This window comes from Ascaphus truei, chromosome 21 (assembly GCF_040206685.1).
Source record: "Ascaphus truei isolate aAscTru1 chromosome 21, aAscTru1.hap1, whole genome shotgun sequence".
Taxonomy (NCBI): domain Eukaryota; kingdom Metazoa; phylum Chordata; class Amphibia; order Anura; family Ascaphidae; genus Ascaphus; species Ascaphus truei.
The window spans coordinates 6,406,942-6,429,758 of NC_134503.1; the positions used below are offsets into that span (position 1 = coordinate 6,406,942).

Consider the following 22,817-nt stretch of genomic DNA (forward strand, 5'->3'; position numbering starts at 1 on the left):
GAAACATCCCAAGACTTTTCTTCAGATGCACCGCCACAGTAATAATAATAATAATACTTGTATAGCACTGAGAGGACGCAGTCATGTAAATAGAATCTTGCTGGCACATTGAGTAACTGCTCCCAAGAGCTTACAATCTAATGTTTGGCACCTGAAGCACAGGGAGATAAAATGACGTGCCCAAGGTCACGAGGAATGGACACTGGGATTTGAACTGGGTTTACCCCCTAGAAAGGCCATGTTCTTACCACCAAGGTCAGCCCATCTGAGTAACCTGAGCAAGGGACATGCAGGTTCTGAAAAGCACCTATACATTTTTATCTATAGGGGACGCTCATGTTGGTCCATTCTGTGGAATAAATTACCTGCCAACAGGTCAGGTTTTCAGGATATCCCTGCTTCAGCACAGGTGGCACAATCAGTGGCTCAGTCTTCAACTGAACCACCTGTGCTGAAGCAGGGATATCCTGAAAACCTGACCTGTTGGTGGCACTTGATGACTGGAGTTGCCCACCCCTTAGATAACCCGCTAGGTTCCCCATAATAACCATGTGCCCTGTTTTACATACTCTCATACCATGCTGTGCCTCTCCGCTGTTCCTTCGCACAGCTAGCACTAGCTATACCCAGCCCTGCCTGAGGTGCCCTGCGCGCGCCCTTGCGCCTTATTCTAAAACCTGTTTGTTTGAAGCCGTTCAGATTTCGCCAACCCCTCCCGTGCTGGAACCCGAGCTCCAGCGTCAGGAGCTCCCGGAGAAAATCCCAGGTATGTACATGTTTACCGCGGTGCGAAAAGTGTACATACATTTTCATACATAGACTCTGACTGTGTTTGATCAGATAAACATTGGTCAACTGGTGGTAAGACCCTTTGGGGCCCCTAGGCACCAAGATTTTGGGGGCCTTTCCTCGAGGTGGCCCTCCTCCTGCAGCATCACGTTGTCAGGGCAAACCGTCACCATGTGACATCGCGGCATCCTTTGACGCTGAGTCACAATGACAAGGCAACGCTGCTGGAGGAGGTTGGTTCTGGAGAAGGTACAAGATGCCCCTTTCTGTCTCATACACCCCCCACGCCCCCACACACCTTAGCTTGGGTGAGGTCCAGGGACTATGCAGCTCCAACCTCCAGCTCCCCCTCCTCTGGTCGGGCGGAAGTTGTGTCCCAGCGTCGACAGGAGGAGGGAGAGCTGAGGAGCCACAGAACCGGCTCACCGCAACCTACGGTGCCCCCTAACTTTGGAGGACTCTAGGCGCGTGCCTAGTGGGTAATCCGGCAACTGGGGAGAACCAGGGTACGGAGAGCTGTTGGTAATCGTGTGAATGTGTACTTTAGGCACTTTGAGTTCAAGTGTATATTTGGTCCACGGAGATGTTTCCAGCTAATGTGTTTAATAAGTAATCGGATACACGACTCCCATCAATTTCTGTCAACCATGAGTTCCATGTTTTGGAGAAACAGTGTGACCTGTGATTTATGAAGCTCGTCAGTTTTTCCATCTTCATTATAAACCATACTTTTTTTGGTTATTTGGTTTAGGCTCAGGGGTGGTTGTTTCCAGGTTCCTGCGATTTACAGCACATAGTAGCCACAAAAATGTATGTCCATAACTTCTGGGGGGCTCTGTTTATGTTCGAGTGGTCTAGTGAGGAGAGCCGGCCAGGGGGGATTTGGTACCCAGGATGCTATTGATTAATTTAAGACCTGTCTCCAAACTTTTTGCATCTGCGGACATGTCCATAGGGGTGCGAGGTGTCCGGTATTGAACCGGACTGTCCTGTACTTGGACACTGTGGCAAGTAAAAAATTAGGTAATACTGGATATGTATGTGTATACTGGTATTACCTCTCTGGGCGTGTATGTGTATACCGGTATTACCTCTATGGGCGTGTATGTGTATACCGGTATTACCTCTATGGGCGTGTATGTGTATACCGGTATTACCTCTCTGGGAGTGTATGTGTATACCGGTATTACCTCTCTGGACATGTATGTGTATACCGGTATTACCTCTCTGGGCATGTATGTGTATACCGGTATTACCTCTCTGGGCGTGTATGTGTATACCGGTATTACCTCTCTGGGCGTGTATGTGTATACCAGTATTACCTCTCTGGGAGTGTATGTGTATACCGGTATTACCTCTCTGGGCGTGTATGTGTATACCGGTATTACCTCTCTGGATATGTATGTGTATACCGGTATTACCTCTATGGGCATGTATGTGTATACCGGTATTACCTCTCTGGGCGTGTATGTGTATACCGGTATTACCTCTCTGGGCGTGTATGTGTATACCAGTATTACCTCTCTGGGAGTGTATGTGTATACCGGTATTACCTCTCTGGGCGTGTATGTGTATACCGGTATTACCTCTCTGGATATGTATGTGTATGTGCATACCGGTATTACTCTTAGGGTTGCGAGGTGTCCGGTGTTGAACCGGACTGTCCTGTACTTGGACACTGTGTCAAGTAAAAAATGAGGTAATACTGGATATGTATGTGTATACTGGTATTTCCTCTCTGGGCGTGTATGTGTATACCGGTATTACCTCTCTGGACATAGTGACCTGACCGGCTTGGGGGGGCACGGGATTTCCCTGAGCAGGGAGAGAGCGGGGCTGTGCAGCTTCCTCCATCCTAATTGGCTGCTGCTGGATACTGCAGCCAATCAGGAAAAGGTGATAAGAATGTGGGGGTGTGACCAAGGAGAGGAGGAAACAGCATGGAGTGGAGAGATGTCTGTGTGTCTCGAGCGTGTCACACCTTTCACCATTGTGTCCAGTATTTTTGGAGAAGCCGCCTGGCAACCCTACCTGTCCACCATATATGGGACATCGTGCCGTGTTGGCCGCAACCCCTAAAACAGAGTGGAGAGGAGGGATATATTTTGTCAATTTGGTGGAGCATAGATACCCCCGATACAAAGCGCTGTACCCATTTCCCTTTTTCACAGGGTTGTTGGGCCTATTGACTTTAAATGATTTGGCAAATAAAATTGGGGGCGAAAAAACGTTGCCTGGATCGTGCGAGAATTCTGCGCATCTCTAGCAGGGGGACGGAGAGCCCGGGGGGATAACAGATGATATGACCTGTGCCTGTTTCTAAGGCCCAGAACCATAAACGGGTGCTAAGCTTCAGCACACCTTAACTCACACGTATATAAACGGGAGCTGAGGCGGGCTAAAACTTAGCACCATTTGGTAGATCTGGGCCTAAGTGCCTTATTACCTTTCCCTTAACCCAGAAAGACATGCAACACCCCCACTCTGCAAAGCTCTGGCAATGGGGTAAATTACTGAGTAAAGGGGGATACATTTAACCCTTCTGCTGCTGAAGCATTTGGTTTTCATGGTGCCTCTCTCCCCCCCCCCCCCCTTCCCACCGTGCTGGGTACAGGGTGAATATTCAGACAAAGCACGTTCTGCCCATTTCCCATTCTCTCTCATCACAGCTGATCAAAAGCGAACAACAGGCAGAGTTCGGGGCTGTTACCGTGGAAACGCTGGCCTCGGAATATTGCCCTGAGCTACTGCCACCTGTCCAATGGCATTCAGTACCCCAAAGGCTCACACCAGTCCACGCTGACTAGCAACTCTCCATCTGTGGAGCTGGGACAGGATAAAGGCCTTGCCATATTAAAGTCAAATAATCCCTGCAGCCTCTGCCATGTTAAGAATAATTTTAAAAACTCTGCTGTATGTATGTCTTTATTTATATATATATAGCGCCATTAATGTACATAGTGCGTCACAGCAGTAATACACGTGACAATCATATAAATAACAAATAATATAAATAACACAATATAAATAACACATAATCGGAATAAGTGCTTCAGACATAAAAGTAACATTTAGGAAAAGGAGTCCCTGCTCCGAAGAGCTTACAATCTAATTGGTAGGTAGGAAGAACGTACAGAGACAGAAGGAAGACATTGTGGTACGTGCGTCTGCAAGAGGCCAAGGTTTATGTATGAGGTGTTAATTATCAGCCACGGGGCTACTCGTATGCATCCTTAAGCAGGTGGGTTTTAAAGGTGGATAGAGAGGGTGCTAGTCGGGTATTGAGGGGAAGGGCATTCCAGAGGTGTGGGGCAGTCAGTGAGAAAGGGTTAAGGCGGGAGAGGGCTTTAGATACAAAAGGGGGTAGAGAGAAGACATCCTTGAGCAGAACGCAGGAGTCGGGGTGGTGCATAGCGAAAAATTAGGGCTGAGATGTAAGGAGGAGCAGTAGAGTGTAAAGCTTTAAAAGTGAGGAGAAGAATGGAGTGTGAGATGCGGGATTTGATAAGAAGCCAGGAGAGGGATTTCAGCAGGCATTACTGCATTGTACATGTATGTTCTAACATTGTGGTGTATAGATATGCAAGACAGGCCATTACGGAGTTAAATTAACGTTGACAGTCAAGTTCTTCTCACTTCACTATAAAAGGGGGTTAATATTATTAGTATTTTATGTTTGTATATGTATATATGTGTGTTTGTAATAACTAGCATAAATATCCACCTATAGATACCTATATATGTAATACTAAATACATGTGTATATAATATATATATATATTATATATGCTATAGGAAGACCTAGCTCAAACTTGGTAAAGTAAATAAATGGACAGGTGTGTGCGACCTGGGAGGTAATATATATATATTCCACTAGTCCAATCCATACCCAGAAGAACTTGCAAGCAAGAATAACTTATAACCTAACCACTAACCTGCTGATTTGTTTATGAGAGAGTTCTGATTGTTAGAACAGAGATGTCATTGAAGTCTATAGGGCAGGAGTGGCCACCTCCAGTCCTCAAGGGCCACCAACAGGTCAGGTTTTAAGGACATCGGTCCTTCAGCACAGATGGCACAGTCTTTGGATGAGCCACTTGTGGCGAAGCAGGAACATCCTTAAAACCTGACCTGTTGGTGGCCCTTGAGGGCTGGAGTTGGCCTCCCCTGCTACAGGGGCACCTGATGATTGGACAGGCAGGAAGTTGGGGGTGGTGGGTCTGTAGCCTGTGTTAAGTAAGTTCCTCTCCATCTTTAACATACAGTTACACCTCCAATGCACAGAGAATTGCCTCTGATGCCCTCTTCTGGCAGGAGACACACCAGCACAGGTACCTTGCAGCTGCACGCACTGGTCTGTATGGGACAGGTAGTGTCACCCTGCTAGGGGACAGATAGGAGTAGCTGGGGATGCTACGCTACTATTAAAACGTGTTGTGCTTCTACGTGTTGGCTGTCTATGACATTGGCGAAGTTACTGGCATCGCCCAGTGGAGAGACTGGTACACTTCTGCTCTGGGGGAATAATCCTTTAACCACTAGGCTCCCCCGTTTCCCATATGTTCCTCCCCACTCAGTGTTATCCTTATTCCCCTCTTGTGTTGTAGGATTAGAGCAAGGGTGCGCAAACGGGTGGGCACAAGAATTTCTTGGGGGGGGGGGGGGCACGGCGTTCACAGAAATCCCGCGCTCTTCCCCAAAGCATTTAAATGAAATGCCGTGGAACGCGCGAGGCCTCTGTAACTCACTCACCTGCTCTCTGACGGCTTCGGGAGTCACATGACCCGGCGGCGTCATTTGATGATGGATACCAGGGGGGGGTGGGGAATGAGCTCTGGGGCTGAGCAGGCAGGGGGGCGCAGGGTCAAAAGTTTACGCACCCCTGAATTAGAGCACTGCATTTACAGGGTAGGCGTAATAAACGTGCCTTCTAGTCCTTAACCTCCTTAGGGTAGAACCTGCTTCCTGCCTAGTTGCCCCCAGACTGTGTTCTGTGAGTTATCAGGCCGTTTCGTATTTTTTCCCAAAGCGGCCCCAAGGAGCTCAGTGGCTCCTGAACCCACACCTGCCCCTGTCACCGAATCTGTAATGAAGACTTTGAGAGGTAAGAACAGGAATAGTATTTTGGCTGGCCAATTACTACTCGTTAACAGCACTGTACATGCCTGTTTCATGTGCCCGCTCAGCTAGCAATTTATTTTGAATGAAAGTTTGGTGCTGTCCTGGTTTTTCAATCCTTCCAGACTTCTGATTGCAATACTGCCAACCCTACGCATATTCCGTGAGCCCTGATATTCAGGTCCTGGGAGAGCGAGGGTTAAATTTGCATGCTGGGAATAAATGTGAACCACACATATTGCAAAGACCGAAACGACCTCTTTTTTCTTTTTTTAGTTTTTATGTTTGGAAACGTTAGTAAATTTGGATCTGGCAGTAACAGAACGTTGCCCTTTTACCGCCAGACTGTGATAGAGTTAACTTAGTAGCACCCCCTTCAAAGTGGATACAGATAATCCTATGTAGAGTCCTATACAAATGCCGATTTTCTTGCAAAGTAACAACGTTTGCAAGAGAACGAAAAAGTTGAATTATATGGGCGAGCAGACGCCTCCCTGGTGAGGGGTGTTAATAAGGGGACGTGTACACTTGTAAACTCTGGTTTCCTCTCCTCTCCCACTTTTTCCCCATCCCATCTCTGACATCTGCACGTCCTGCCATACAATGCATGTAACATCCTCCATCCCTTCACCTGTTACTGTTACTAGCCATGCCTCGGTGGGCATTGTTACTCTCCTTCCCACACGGACCTGTTCATACAGCCCCCCCCGTTTCCAAAATGCAGTCAAACCCTGAATTAGCTGATAAAGTTAATGGACACCCTACCCCTGTGGGTGAGTGTCAGGGCCCCTTCTGAATATATCGTAACTCCTCCAGCCTTCACCCCGTATGGACGCCTGCCCTCTGGCCATGTTGCAGGGAGGCTGTCACACTCATGAAGTGTCCCTACTTCTGTCCACTGAAACCTCTTCACTGGCAGAAGTGCCTGCAGCCCACAGCCGGGTTCTGATGGGTTGCAGCCTTGCAGGCCTCTCTCCCAGGCAAGATATGTTGTCCTTCTTAAACCTTCAGTAGCAGAATTCTAAAAATGCTTTCAATTGTTTTCATTGTAAGGGGACGATGTTGGGAAATGAAGTTGATCCTATTATAAGGACCACTTTACTCTCTGCTTCAACCCTCAAGCATTGACCCCAAATACGAAACCCCATTATAGCCACTGCACCACCTGAATTGTAAGGACATCTCTGGGTGCTTGGGAGCCAAACTGGTCTCACCAACTTGGGGGTGGCCAACTCCAGTACTCAAGAGCCACCAACAGGTCAAGTTTAGGACAGGTGAGCCACTGTTTGAGCCTCCCTGTGCTGAAGCCGGGATATCCTGACCACCTGTCTTAAACCCGACCTCTTGGTAGCTCTTGAGGACTGGAGTTGGCTACCCGTGCTCCAACTCATGGGTTTTCCTCCCTCCTTTCTCCTCCCTCTTCAGACTGTGAGTGTTACGGACACTCCAACCGCTGCAGTTACATCGACTACCTGAATGTAGTGACTTGTGTCAGCTGCAAACACAACACTCGGGGCCAGCACTGCCAGCACTGCCGTCTCGGTTACTACCGCAATGCCTCTGCTGAGCTGGATGACGAGAGCGTCTGCATAGGTGAGTAACGGGGCAGGTCCTGGGGGGCTCTGGATTGGCAGAACACTGAGAACGACAGATGGGGGGACCAGCGGCATAGCTCCAAACTAACCCTCCGTCAGTTGCGAGATAAGGATCCACTCAGGGTTTGGTATTCCCATTTGCTCACCGGCTAGTAATGTTGGTATAGCAGGATAAGGTCAGAGGAAAGGTCGTCCGGCGTCTACATCCCATGGCTGAGTTGGAGCCAGTTTGCGACCATCCATACAATAAAACCCATAATACAGGGACACTCCTGGGAATCAGCCGTCGTCACAACTGTGATGCTGTTTATAGTGCTACTATAGGAAGCTCTCTGCTGCAAACCAGAGTTTCGAAGGGGCTGCGGACATCAAGCAATTCATGCCCAGTTTTGCAGCTGAAAGATGTGTAGTGCTTTGTCTGTTCAGGGACATTTAAGTCACCAGTAATGTTTAACAACATATATTGGATCAGCAATAAGGTCAAGGCACTTAAGCGTATAACCCATTTAATGTTTGTTTCATAACTTCTGTTTAAGTAGTGTTAAAAGATTGGGGAAAAAATTAAATGACTCCAACAAGTTCCATAGAACATACAATACTCCAGGGGTGACCAACTCCAGTCCTCAAGGGCCATCAACTGGTCAGGTTTTAAGGATATATCTGCTTCAGTACAGGTGGCTCAATCAGTGGCTCAGTCATTCTGGCGGAGTGCTGTGCTGAAGCAGAGATATCCCTAATACTGGCCTGTTGGTGGCCCTTGAAGACTGGAGTTGGCTACCCATGATCTATACCAGGGGTCTCAAACTCCGTCCTCAAGGGCAACCAACAGGCCAGCTTTTATAGATATTCCTGCTTCAGCACAGGTGTCTTCGACTGAGCCACTGATTGAGCCACCTGCGCTGAAGCAGGGATATCCATAAAACCTGACCTGTTGGTGGCCCTTGGGGACTGGAGTTGGCCACCTCTGCAGTACTCGCTGCTTTCCTTCGGTGCAGAATCATACCTGCATGAAGTAATCACCAGGCAATGGGTCTGAAGTTGCATTGATTTGGGCCGAGTTACAAGGAATTTCTTAGAAAATTCAGAATTGGGGCAAAAAGATATATATATATATATTTTAAATATCAGGCTCTACAATGCGTGGCAGCGGAGGGGTTAATAAACTCCGTCTACAAAATGTGGTAGTGAACATCCCGCCATGTTCCCAGCCGTAGCTCTGAGGTCCGTCCCTCCTCCCCTCTGTCGCTTGTATTATTCAGTCAGTTGCAATTATTGTCCCTGCTATCATGGGACAGGGATAATTCACTCACTTCGGTATGAATACAATCATAACCGCATTAGTGTCCCCGCGCTGATCCGATGCCCACAGCGTCTCTGTCTGCTGAGTAATGGGTCACAACTCCTGTGTAATTTAATTACAATGGACCATTTGCGTGTAACAATCTCTTACTGCCAAAGCCTTACAGTGGCCAAAAGTAGGGAACATTATCAGGGCATAAATTCTCCTTCAAAACGTTATCTTTATCTAGATCACACAACAGCCTCCTGTACTGCACTTTTTACATCATGTACGCTTTGTTCAGACAGAGAAAATGTGCTCAAGAAGTCTTCCTGTTAGGTTTGCATAGTCTGTGCAGCCAATCTATGTTACAGAATTCTTCTCACATCCTACTGGTCCCACTGACTGTCTACAAGACACAGAAAGAAACGTCCAATACAAGAGATTTGCTTCTCACTGATCACACAGGATCCGAAAAGTCATCCTCATGGAACAAGATTGCCCTTGCTGATCTGTAAAGGCATGGTACCCGAAGGAAAGAACAGAGATGTATGCGATATTACATTTTCACGATCAACAGCTTCCTTGTCTGCTGACACTGCAAGAAATGCTGCTGACATTGCACAGTAAACATTGACCTGATTGGGGCTGTTCTTATGGGACGGGTGTGGGGTGTCGGGGAAAGTATAATTGCTATAGTATCGGTGTGTTAACTAAGTACCTCGGGCTAAGAGCAAGCACTTTGAAAATCTTGCCCATTTCACACAGAAGGACAAGGCTGTAATATATACTGAGCCTATTAAAAGTGAAGTCACGTCACAGAAAGTCTTTGTGTCAGAATCTTCCATCTTTCAACTTCATTGTCTTTACCCATCACTTCCATATGCTGAATTCTCACGTCCACCTTTCTCTATATTAAAGGACTATGGGTATATATATATATATATATATAATCTCCTTTCTTATCTGTCCAATATTAAATGAAATATCCGAAGACAGATCTCTTGACAGTTCCAATATTTATTAATTAGAGGCCAAATAATAAGCTTCATATATACAGGTATACACGTTAAAGACGTATACAGGCTGCGAACGCAGAACTGCGCTTTTGTGCTGCTTGTTGGAATGAGTTTGAACAGAGAAACCTCAGTGGCCGAAAAACATATGTAAAGTTGTGATTGTATTTCACTAGACTGCTGTGTAGGCACAACATGGTAAAATAAATAATAATAATAATAATAATAAGCCTTCTTTTGGATGATAAATCGAAATCTACCCCGCACTCATACACAAAATACACATATCTCAAGATGCTTTAAACCAACAAAAAAAATGGTATATTTACTGATGAGTAAAAATCGCATGTATAGATACAGACAAAACCTCAATCACTCATACAGAATGTCAGGGAACAGGTAGGAGCACTGAACATTCTGTGATGTGCCTAGCTTAGCACTACAGTGCTATGCACCATCATACCCAAATATAGGGGGGAATGGCAATATGTCCATATAGGAAAGGAAAGGACTAAAGAGAATAAGTGAAGTCACACAAACTTATGTAAAAGTCAATTATAAGGGGGTCAACACCGGTGTTTCAGGGTACTGACCCTGTCTTCCGGCCCGTTCCTACGCATACAAAATGCAGAACTTCCCTTAATAAGATGAAATGTCCCCAAGAGCCTCCAGCATAATTCTGTAATCTTCGATGAAGAGAGAGCAGCACTCAGAGGATCCCAGTGTGTTTGGGGCAGCACTCAGAGCATCCCAGTGTGTTTGGGGCAGCACTCAGAGGATCCCTTTGTGTTTCGGGTGGCACTCAGAGGATCCCTGTGTGTTTGGGGAAGCACTCAGGATCCCTGTGTGTTTGGGGAAGCACTCAGAGGATCCCTGTGTGTTTGGGGAAGCACTATGGGGAGGATCCCAGTTTGTTTGGGGCGGCACTCAGAGGATCCCTGTGTGTTTGGGGCGGCACTCAGAGGATCCCTGTGTGTTTGGGGCAGCACTCAGAGGATCCCTGTGTGTTTGGGGTGGCACTCAGAGGATCCCTGTGTGTTTGGGGCAGCACTCAGAGGATCCCTGTGTGTTTGGGGTGGCACTCAGAGGATCCCAGTGTGTTTGGGGAAGCACTCAGAGGATCCCTGTGTGTTTTGGGAAGCACTCAGGATCCCTGTGTGTTTTGGGTGGCACTCAGAGGATCCCTGTGTGTTTGAGGTGGCACTCAGAGGATCCCTTTGTGTTTGAGGTGGCACTCAGAGGATCCCTGCGTGTTTGGGGAAGCACTCAGGATCCCTGTGTGTTTTTGGTGGCACTCAGAGGATCCCTTTGTGTTTGAGGTGGCACTCAGAGGATCCCTGTGTGTTCGGCTTCCTTGCTGTTTAAAGGGACGTAGAGTAAAAAATATTAAAATCTACACACTATTCCCTACCATTGCATAGCACGTTTGTAATCACTACCTCCATCTGATTTTTGAATTAACCTTTCCTATTATTTCCCTTTTTTTGGCGCTTTTTCACATGACCTTATAGTAGCCAACCATTCCTGTGAATTTTTTTAACCCATTCTTCGGATGCCGATGTTATGCGTTAGTTGGAGTGTAATAGTTTCTCTCAGACAGGTATTCTGTGTTCTATCAGGACTTCATATAGCGTTACACCTGTATGTCTGGGCGCAGAAAGCCAATATTCCTGGCTTTAGATATGTTCTGCTCGCACATCTCACTTGTTTAAAATCCTATCTGTAGCTGCCAAATGATACACAAGATGGAGTCAGGCAGCCAATATGGAAACTGGATCATGTCACTATTCTACAATGGGACCCATTGAGACGTCTCAAAGGACACTAGGATATGTGGCCATACATAAAAAACGGTTCCTCCTGCCTATATAATTTATATCCATCTCCCCCTTCTTGTATGTACCATATATTTGTTGCCTCCTCTCTGTTTCCCTCGATACTTTCCTCTAAACTTGACACCTATATCGCTATAGGTTCCTCTATTTCGTGCATCTTCCTGTATGTACCTATGACCTACCCATTTCGCTGTATTGCTATGTACTCTGTATTCGGTGGCTGTAGTGTGTCCTGAATGACCTTGAGTGTTCCTGTCCTTGCAGAATGTAACTGTAACCAGCTGGGCTCGTTGCATGACCGCTGCAATGAAACCGGCTACTGTGAGTGCCGGAGAGGGGCCACCGGATCGAAGTGTGACGACTGCATGCCGGACTACCACTGGAGACAGGGATGTCACCGTAAGTAGGCTGGCAAGGACGCTTCCAGCAAAGGACACACGTCAAGAAAGCCCAGGCAAACACCTAGGATTTCCTGTAGGGTTGGGTCTGCCACATCACGTCCTGTTATAGGCATCTCATATGTTGTGTAGCAGACATGACGTACTGTTCCAGCTCATATAACAATAAGTATGAGTTTGCATCACACATTGCACATCACAAGGGCTTATCTATAAACATATCATATAGTCAACGCATATAGGAATATGTAACCCATTATGCAGCTGGGACGCATCAAACATCTATGATATATCTTAGTAACATCATATAGCCGCAATACAGTATATATATATATATATATATATATATATATATATATATATATGTATGTGTGTGTGTATATCTATATATATATCTATATATATATCTATCATACTACTAGAAGCAGGGGTGGGCAGCTAGAGTCCTCGAGGGCCACCAACAGGTCAGGTTTTCAGGATATCCCTGCTTCTATCAGTGGCTGAAGCAGGGATATCCTGAAAACCTGACCTGTTGGTGGCCCTTAAGGACTGGAGTTGCCCACCCCCGTACCAGAGGCACACATTACAGTATATATTTGTAGGTATGGCCTACAAACTGTGTAACCCACCAATGTTCTTTATAAGCAAAAAGGTGTCCGGAGCAGGCTTTCATTGCCAAGTGATTAAATAACGCAGACACACATTAAATCTCCCCACGTTGCAGGGCTGCCCTTTGCTCTGGGTTTGTTAGAATGATTTGTGTCACTTTCACCTAAACGAACGGATTTTAAATCATGTCCATGCCCCAGCCACGTAGCGTGACAGATTTCAGAACTGGACAGCAACAGGAAGGGGGGGGGGGGGAATAAATCAGAGCTCGGCACACTGATGTAAGGTGCATAGCATGGGTCCCCAACCTTTTTGTGCCCAGGGGCACGCGTGACAGTTCATGAGTGAGTGTCGCGCCAACCAACCAATTAACGCCCACTCACACACAGAAAACACACTTACCTTTGGGGGGAGGCCTCCAGTGCTGGTCACGCTGGCGGAAGTTAAGCACGACTTCCGGCGCGGACCGGCACGCAGTAGCAGTTGGCGGTACTGCGGCGAGCCACTCACTGGCAGCCGGCAAGATACCGGTAGCTCACGATCGATGTGTGGAGACCCATTGATCTATGCCGTATTATCAACTGGTTGGCCAGTCAGTGGCGGGCAGCCACAATAGGCTTGGCGAGCGCCATGGTGCCCATGTTACATGTTGGGGACCCCTGGTCTATAGGGATGGAGGGTTTGAAAATGTTTAGAAATATTTTGCCGCCTACCCTATATTGTGCATTCTCATGATGCTGTTCTGTACATAGTATAACGAAGCCGCTTTGCACAGTAGGGCGCGGGCCCAGGGCCTCTCTATGATTGCAGCTGCTCGGTACTCCTGCTGCTTGTACTAAATGACTAGTGCCCAATCTGACCTGGTCTTCTTCCCTTTCCCCTCAGCGAACGTGTGCGATGAGGAACTCTTGATTTGCCAGAACGATGGCATCTGCCACCATGGCCAGCGGTGCATCTGCGCCAGCGGCTTCAAGGGAACCCTGTGCCAGGATGCCAAATGCGACTCCACCCACAGGAACTGTGACTCTGCCTCCAGTACCGTCGTCAGCTCCGCTCTGCTCCTTCTCTGTACTCTCATGCTGAGCGTGGTGGACGTTTAAACCCATGAACTTTATAGGCTGAGCACACTGTGGCAGGTGTGTTTACATATCATGTAATCCCCTGCTTAGAAGCAGTAGGCAGGGGTTTATCTGACGGTAACCCAACTTCTGCAGTGCCTTATTGCCTTGAGAGCCACATGGGACATCTGGCAAGCTTATCAAAGCCCACTGATGTCATGGATCATGTGCAAAAGCTGCCACTGAAGTGGCCATCTGGTGGGAGTTTTACGCTCCTAAAGAATCGTAGCGTGGCTGTGACCATCTATTCTTGGACTGGCTTTGTTAGGGGAAATATCTATATACACATTGGACTCTGACAACTGGGAACGGAAGAAAACACTAACTGGCCCAATGCGGAAAGCAAGGAGGTGGTCACTTTCTAATCCCCCCACCCCATTCAGTATAAACAACAGAGATATCGCAATACAACACAGAACAGTGACATTTCCTGGAGAGGGTGAGGGGGTGGCGGGGTCACCTCCCGAGAGGAGCCTTCACATCACGGTGTGAAAAAGGCACCCCGTGCCAAAAACAGGACTGGTACAAATATATAGATAGCGGTATACACGTAAAAGAAACAGACTCCAGCACCGGGATTCAGACAGCACAGAAAGCCCCCGAATCCAAACTCTCTGGCTCTGACTGTTTGCGCTTTCTCTGCGCTGTGGGGATTTGCCGCCTGTAAAAACATACCTAGTTGCTACATCTAATCACTATTAGGGGGTTGGTTTCCATACGGTTTTTGTATGTGCAGCCCCACTAAATACCCCCCCCCCCCCAAATTCCCTTTACTTTTTCATCCTGATTACATTGAATATCGTGACATTATCCAGCCGTTTCTCATTTTGTTTACAGCGACGTCAAATAATCATTGAACCCTCTGGAAATGGCTTCAGATCTCGCCCTCTCTCGGCGTTCTGTAATCTGACCCTAACTAGCCTGGGACAACATCAGATTGAACTGTATATTGTGTCCGATTCTCTCCTGTTGTGATTTCTCAGACACACATGTAAAAGGCTATTAATCCCTTTGCTTTCCAATGCGGTTCTGGCCCCTCCATCTGCGAAGGGCTTACCCCACGGGTGGCCAACTCCAGCCCTCAAGGGCTACTAACAGGTCAGGTTCAGGATAGCCCTGCTTCAGCACAGGTGGTTCAATCAGTCCCAGCTTCAGCACAATTGACTCAATCAGAGGCTGTTTTCGAGGGTACTGTAAACCTGACCTGTTGGTGGCCCTTGAGGACTGGAATTGGCCACCCCGTGGCTTACACATATCAAGACTCGAGTGTTGCAAGCGGAAAAGGTGATAATTTCCCGTGTCGCTTACATACATGACCGTGGGCCTGCGCTATTCATAAGCTTAAAGGAGACGACAGAATCTAGGAAATGGCAAGACAGGGCAGAGCGGAACAAAGAAACTACATTGGAAAATCTATTCATATACTGTATATTGAAATAATTTTTTTTTTTTTGTAGAGAAATATTTTTGTTTTCGATTCAATGTAATATTACAAGTCACAGAGAGAGCGCTTTATCCTGCAGACTTGGCACACGTTGAAAAAAATAGCCACAGTAAAGCAATTGTGTATTAACACCGGTCTCTCTGCTTTCATTATAAACGCCGGCGGGTGGCGGGGGCTGGAGACGTGGTGCATGCTGGTCCGGAACCGATTGTGCTACATTCTGTTATCGAGTTTCACAACCGGTGTGCTGTGGCATTCTGGGATGTCCCTGAAGATCAGAGAGGGGGTGGGGGGGAGATCCATTCAATGTATTCTTTACCAAATTTAAGCATTTGGGGTTATTCAATGTTATCAACTATATATGATACAGAAAGGTTAGTTGTTTTTTTTATTTAAAAGTAGCTCACAGCAAGCGTTTTTGGGTACACAGGCTATTTTGGGGTTCAAGGAAGCCAGCACATTAATAAATGGGTCCACGCATCACATTTAGAAAGGTTTCTGTAATTCTTAAAATATAAGAAATAAAAACCTTCTCTGGTAATGAAGAGACTAAGAAGTTTAGCTTAAGTTTGATGCACTGGATCCATCACTAATATTTTCACTATACACCCGACGTTTAGGTTAGGAGATTCGCGTGACCATTACTTTCAACGTTTTGCTTCAAGTTAAAATGGGTAACATTTCCACGGACAGTATATTCCTTTACAGATGCAAAAGAGACGCAGGTAAAAAAAAAAAAAAAAAAGAAATGTATATTTGCATTGCTGGATCATGCTCACACAGGGGCAGTCCTGACGCAACGAGACAGCCGTTAAAAAGGGATTCATACGCAACAATGCGACGTATTGTGAAATTGAGAAAAGGGTCAAGACCATACACAGCTCCCCCCCCCCCCCGGGTAAGAAAGGGTTAAGCACAGGAAGTTCACACCAAACCCATGAGAATAGTTAGCATTAAAAATCCAGGTATTTAAATATTTCTTTATTGAAAATATTTACATTGGAAAGCGGAGCAAAATAATAATAATAATAAAGTCTCCCGCCATTGGGTATGGCCTGTATTTTGCTAGAATCCTCACTAGATGCAACATGAGCGGCACATTGCTCTCGGAGAACGGATTATTGGGGAGATGGGGAGACACAAATGGGATGTTCTTTTGGTCCCAAGTGATGGAAACAATACCGGGATGAATCAATGTTACACATAGTTTGAAAAGGTCTCCATGCTTTCCTAACCCCTCCGACAGCAAACTGTGGCACGGACCCCATTGTAGCTGGCGCCCAATCCTTATTCAATGAATTGCTAGCTACACTCGTTATTCTGATCATTGGGCCAGCACTCGTATGGCAGGTGCCCTTACACTTTAAGCAGACAGGAAGGTGCCAGGGGACCTTTTTTTGACAAATGCCACTTTAACAGGGTTGAGGGGGGGGTGGGAGGGGTTTGTAAAGAGGACAGCAATGCGTTGAAGGGGCCATGGTTACTGGGTTCAAAAGTTATTAGTTCTGCCGCCTTTGAATAAAGGACACTGGCACGTCTTCGTAGCCTGATACTGGTACAGGTTGATAACGCCAGTTGGATGTTTGTGGATTAACGGTGCTGCTAATTATACCCCACCGTAACGTATCTGACAACAGCGAACTGAGCAGTGGGATAAGTTTGTGGAGAAACGTCCCACCATCGGTATGCCAAGCGGTGACTCTTACAAGCGGCTCTGTGCATCTTGGGGTGCACAGATTGGCATCCTGCACCAGAACTTTGCCCAGTTACCAGCAACAAAATCAAGGAGACTTTGAAAAACTAATAGGGACACGCTTCACATCGGGGCTACCGACTCATCACTTGGGTTCTAACAAATACAAAAAAAAAACTAAAAAAAGGATGCTTAAAACCTTTGCCTCCTTAGGCTGCCATTTACATAAGCTACTTTACTGCACACCTATGATTTCCATAACAACCGCATACATTTAAGACAGGGTTGATCAACTCGTCTTCAACCGCCCCCCCCCCCCCCCAAAAAAAAGAGATCAGGTTTTGAGGATACCTCAGCGTCAGCACAGGTGCTGAACAGTGACTGATTGAGCCACCTGCACTGAAACTGGGTCATCCTCAACACCTGACCTGTTGGGGGGCAGGGGGAGCTCGAGGACTGGAGTTGAGCCCCCCATGATTTAAGATATTGTATAGGTACAACAATGGCAGACTGCTACTGCATAATCAGTTTGATCCTGCTCCTTTGCACAGTGAAACACCTCAAAGCAGCATTGCAGGCATCGCCACCCGTTTCTGAACAGTATATTTGATTAGTTACATCTCCAGTAACATTGTCTTGGGAGAGGGGCCCATCCCATGGCAGACAGTAGCCTTACAAAGTGGGAGCCTATCCTATTTCGATGAAGAAAATGAACGAATAGGTGCAGGCACAAAAACAAGATCCGCCACGGGTGCCCAGGACACCTCACACGAGTGAGGCCAGAGCTAAAGACATTACAAGAGACCTCCACACCATTGGGCTTCGTGATCAATTAGAATACGTTTATTTTAAAGGGAATCGACGTGTTGATCCTGTGAACCTTTCTCAATAGCCTTAGTGCACACATAAGACAGCACCCTGCCAAAAAGGTCCGCGTTGGGTCCGAAACGTCGATTTCCTTAAAATAAACGTATTCTAATTGATCACGAAGCCCACTGGAGTGGCGATCTCGATTTTCGTGCCTTTATCCTATTACGGGCGTCAGGAATTCACTGCGCACTTGGTCGTCACCTGCGTGCAGCATTCTCCTGTTGGGCAAGGGAGGCTCGAAATGGAACCAATGCTCACCGTGGCTTTCAGAGTGGAAGGGTTTAGAGGTACCGTTAAGATCTTAGGGGGTGCATTCTGAACTTTTGGGGGACACCCCCAATTATTGCACTGAAAATGACCAAGAAAAATGTTTCACGGGTTGTCAGACTGCACTGACGCTCAAGTTGTGAGTGATTTAAATGATCTGTATTGAAAATGTAAATCATTCCATGATCTAAACCTGCAATGATGCTTTACATTAGCATACAGAAGTGCCACGTCCCATCCTGTTAGTAAAATCGGTTAAAGAGCGTCTCCGCCACTCCCGCTGAACGATGCCTGTAACACTGCAGCACTGGTTTCTTAAAGCACTTTTTAAAAGAAAAATTGATTTAGTTGCATGTCAGAGTAGACTGCAACAGATTATTTTGCAATGCGCTGAAGCAGGGGTAGCCAACTCGTCCGGAAGCGCTATAAACAGGTCAGTTTTCAGGATATCCCAGCTTCAGCACAGGTGGCTCAGTCGAAATCTTCGGCTGCGCCACCTGTGCTGAAGCTGGGATATCCCGAAAACCTGACCCATTGGTGGGCCCCGAGGACTGCAGTTGCCCTTTCCTGCACTACAAGCTGCTCTAGCATCCAAGGGGTTAAAAAAAACAGCTTTATGCATTGTTCTGTATAACACAAGGGATGCTCAATGAATGAAGATAGCTGGAACATCACAAATCCACATGTACGGATGATAAACACAAATGCAATGCTGGTGGCAATTGATAGAGATCCTTCTTCCAATGAGAAAACCAGGGATGTGCCAATTGCAGTCTGACTTCGGGATTAGGAATGTATGCAAGAGCCGGCTGCAATTTCAATAGCCTTAGCGCTGTCTGACGGCCACTTATAAGATTGCACCTTGTGTCCTGCATACTAACAGCAAAAGCTCTGCCAGGCTGCAGCTATGTGCGTAGTTTACCCCAAATATGCCCCCCCCCCCCCTCATGTACAAAACAGCGTGTGCATGCACAGTGATAAACTGTTTGAAAACTAATAAAGCAGGGGATCTGATGTAGATTACACTAAAATTGGCTCTTGTTGCAAAAAAGTAACACAATTAAAACTATTTTAGCTTCTGTAATGAATTTGCTGTAAGGCTGCGCTTATAGCGACAGCGACGTCGCGTCAAGACAAATGCATTGCCGCCGTCACATGCGCTTATAGTGCCGGCGACGTCAGGCTGCGGTCGCTGGAAAAAACAAATTGAGATGACTTCCAGCGATCTCGACCAAAACGTTGCGCCGCTCCTACTATAAGCGCACGCGACGGCGGCAATGCATTTGTTTTAACCCGACGGCGCTATAAGCGCAGCCTAAGGAGAGTGGGCAGCACTGAGCTCCAAGTATCATGATGGATAGACAACTTCTGAAGTCCCTCGGTTTAAATGCTCCAGTTTAGTTCGTCATGAGAAGTCTACGATCAAACATTGAAGATACAGAGGAGCAAGTTACTCCGGTTTCTCCTACACAGAAATGCTCAATAATGAATACAGAGCAGCAAGGGATTCATCACTCTGCAGATTGAAACGGTCACAAGGGTTGGGGTGGAGGGGGTGAGTTTTGAGGACTGGAGGCGAGCACCCTGGCTTAGTCCACCTGGTACAAAATGAAAAGTAACTATACACTATCAGACAAACATTGAACCATGTCAGTGCCTTGCTGCTATGAAAACACGCCTGTGTCTAGAATAAAAAAATAGCACACCCTTCAGTGTCACGTTCATATCTACACAACTATGTTACACTATCAGTTACATTTATTATACAATGATCCAACCCCACGTAGAGAGATGAGGGTGCCTCTAACAGGGCAAGTGGCTTTGGTTAGCGGCTGCTGCATAGAAAGAATGCAGGAGAAGGACATATCATGCATGTTGTTTCCAGGGTCTGGCAGCACTGAACGAAGGACAGCGACGCTGTTACTCCTCCCCACAGTAACCCCAATATAACATTTGTAGTCCTAATGAGAGACCTTTCTTCTCTTGTTATCCAGCCCTTTTTCAGGTGGCATGTTATTCTCCCTGTGCCTGCTGCCGTTATTACCCTCGCTGAGCGAGCGCGAGTCCCTGAGAGTTGGTTGGTGCGCTCGTTTCGCTCCGGCTGTTAGGGGCGAGTACTGCCGGTGAGAGGTACTGGCTCGCCCAAGGTCCGAGTTGGATTGATGCAGTGAGCCGGCAGGCGCTGGGTTGGTGTCCCTTGCGGTTTCCAGCCGCCGTGCCAACCTGGGGTCCTGTAGTTTCTCTCTTGGGGGCGCAGGTATCGCAACGGCAACTGAACTGCTTGCTGAGCTTTTAACTGCATCTCTTCTGCAGTCTACAGCTGGGTGCACTACAGCCCGGGGGGGCGCTGAAAGTGCAGTTCTGGGGGGATTATAGGACTCTCTGGGAGCCTCTGGCCGGTGAGCGTGTGAAAATATGGTCTTATGCCTGTCATCAGACTTCTCCTCTGGCCTGCTGCTGGAAAAGGAAGGAGCCCGCTGCACGATGGGTTTCAGCTTTAGGATCTTGTTGACATCTTTGAAGTAGTTCTCCTCTTTCGTCTTCACGAGAGCTCCCCTTCTTTGTGCATCCTGGATCAACTCGTTCCAGTCCTTGTTCTCCTGTGTCCAAAACATGAACAGTACATTAATAAGCAGTTTAAACATAAATCCTTGCTGCACAGCTGAAGTAAATCACATAAGGGGTTATTCATTCAGCTGACCGGGGCACTATAGCACAGAAATGGCCGATGGTTACCTATGCCATTAATGGGAGCAAAGATAACACCAATGGCAATGAATGGGCACCCTCTAAAGACACACACACACAAAATCCAGATCTGGGTAATAGCGCTTTTGCCCATTCATTGCCATGGTGGCAATCCATGCCCATATTGACAAATCAATTGGTTTATTGGCAAATGTTTTTTTTTTTAATTCAAATGTAATGTATTTTATTCAGTGCTTGCTTTTTTACAATAGTATCCGACTTCCGTTTAACAAAGAACATCCTAAACCTCTAAAATATATGCTAGAAGGAAGGAGCCAATACCCAACTAGATCAGTGCTTACTAAAGAAAGCGTCTGCCTTACGTACCATCAGCGTTCGGAGGCTTCCCAAGATAAAAAGACTGAACTTGGCTCTAGTGATCGTCACATTGAGTCGCTGGCGACTGGCCAAAAACCTAAAAATGACACAGATAAGGGGGACAAAATAGAAACGTCACACTAAGACTGTAGTCCATTAAACAAAAAGGAACACAAAACAGAGACTTGGGGTTACCCACCCAATGCAGCCGTGACCGGGGTTGGCGCGGACGCATGTCACAATGATGCAATCCTTCTGGCGACCCTGAAAGCCATCTACTGTGTCCACTTCTGCAGGCCTGAGAGAAAGAGTTACTAGGGTGAGAGCTTCGCTTTCCTTCAGCTCAATCATACCTTGCTCAAGTAGAGTGGAGCTTTACTTGCATCTGTTGGTTACACAGTATCTCAGGATATCAACTCGGCCCGTCGATGCCATCTATAGGCAGCTATGGTTATAGCAGGGAAATTTGGACAGGGGTTCTCTGCTCCAGGTCCTCAAGACCCCCAAACAGGTCAGGTTTTCAGAATATCCCTGCCACAGCACAGGTGGCTCAATCAGTCCCTGCTTTAGCACAGGTGACTCAAATCAGAGGCTCAGATTGAGCCACCTGTGCTGAAGCAGGGATATCCTGAAAACCTGACCTGTTTGGGGGGTGGTGGGGATCTTGAGGACTGGAGTTGGGAACCTCTGGATTAAGAAGACAATTCTATATATTGCGGGTAAATAGCCCGAGCGGCCGGTATAGAATGACTCTGTAAATGATGCGCGCACTCCCAGTCTACAATACAAGTACAATTGAAATACTTTGGCGCATGAGATATTTGTTTGTTGCAGAATAAAAGGAGCAGACCCTCCAAAAATGAAAGTAATCCAACGAAAGTGCCATGTTTAATAAGCAGAATCTAGGGTCAGTTAGCGCAACTACACATATATAGGAAAACGTGGTGCGCGCAGGTATGAGGGTTTCCCCGACCCTCGCCAGACACATAGAGTTTGAGTAGCTGCAGCAGGGTACGCAGCTGTGACAGCAATCAAGGCCAAACAGAAAGCAGTTTCATGCAGAGCATACATGTGATTAAGCAGTTCTATGTTCTATAGTATGTCGATCAGTGTGTTGTTTGTCCCCCTTCCCGGTACTCCTGGGTATACACCTCTCTGGGGGGAGTATTTAACTGTTTAGCATGCTCTGCTTAATCAGATGTATTCGCTCTTTGCATTAAACTGCTTTCTATTTGCCCTGAATCAGTGTCACAGCTGCGTATCATGCTGCGGGTACTCTTTTACCTGCGCCATGTTTCATATGTTACATAGGGATGATTGACACGTGCTGTGGAGGCTTTATTGCAATCTTTATCTAATGTCTTTCAGTGATTAAAAAAAATTAATGAAAATACTGTCCTTAAAGCCATGGATAAATTGTCATTTTTGCTTTGTTCTAGGTTTGCAAAGTAATTATAATGCTGTCGACAGTGAAACAGAAACACTGATGCGCTTAAATACCGTTTCCCTGGAGAAAGGAAAATACACGAATTTGTATGTGATACAATTAAAGGAGGAGATCCAAAAATGGAGACAAAAAGGTGGAGCGCAGCATGAACAGGACTGGGGCTATGCAGCAATGGCCAGATTAAAAACTTCATTTATTGTGTGGTTGACAACATGGAGGGTAGCAGGACATTCACCCCGACGCGTTTCTTCTCCATTTTTGGCTCTCCTTCTC

At 46.7% G+C, this 22,817-nt stretch overlaps 2 protein-coding genes across 15 annotated transcripts in view; one reads left to right on the forward strand and one right to left on the reverse strand.

Moving 5' to 3' along the window:
• NTNG2 (netrin G2) overlaps positions 1-15,330 on the forward strand; it is a 61,396-nt gene extending 46,066 nt beyond the window's left edge. For 8 of the 13 annotated variants that reach the window (XM_075578729.1, XM_075578728.1, XM_075578735.1 and 5 more), the window contains 6 exons: positions 692-766; positions 5,055-5,120; positions 5,819-5,893; positions 7,333-7,500; positions 11,897-12,031; positions 13,525-15,330. In XM_075578729.1, the coding sequence (XP_075434844.1) occupies positions 692-766; positions 5,055-5,120; positions 5,819-5,893; positions 7,333-7,500; positions 11,897-12,031; positions 13,525-13,739 (734 nt within the window). In that variant the 3' untranslated portion in view covers positions 13,740-15,330. The remainder of the gene's footprint in view (positions 1-691; positions 767-5,054; positions 5,121-5,818; positions 5,894-7,332; positions 7,501-11,896; positions 12,032-13,524) is intronic. The other 5 variants (XM_075578738.1, XM_075578739.1, XM_075578740.1 and 2 more) reach the window with 3 other exon arrangements.
• Positions 15,331-16,165: 835 nt separating this feature from the next.
• Positions 16,166-22,817, reverse strand: part of SETX (senataxin) — a 38,828-nt gene continuing 32,176 nt past the window's right edge. For both annotated transcript variants that reach the window (XM_075578742.1, XM_075578741.1), the window contains exons 23-25: positions 21,297-21,395; positions 21,107-21,194; positions 16,166-20,631 (exon numbers count right to left, since the gene is read on the reverse strand). In XM_075578742.1, the coding sequence (XP_075434857.1) occupies positions 19,993-20,631; positions 21,107-21,194; positions 21,297-21,395 (826 nt within the window). In that variant the 3' untranslated portion in view covers positions 16,166-19,992. The remainder of the gene's footprint in view (positions 20,632-21,106; positions 21,195-21,296; positions 21,396-22,817) is intronic.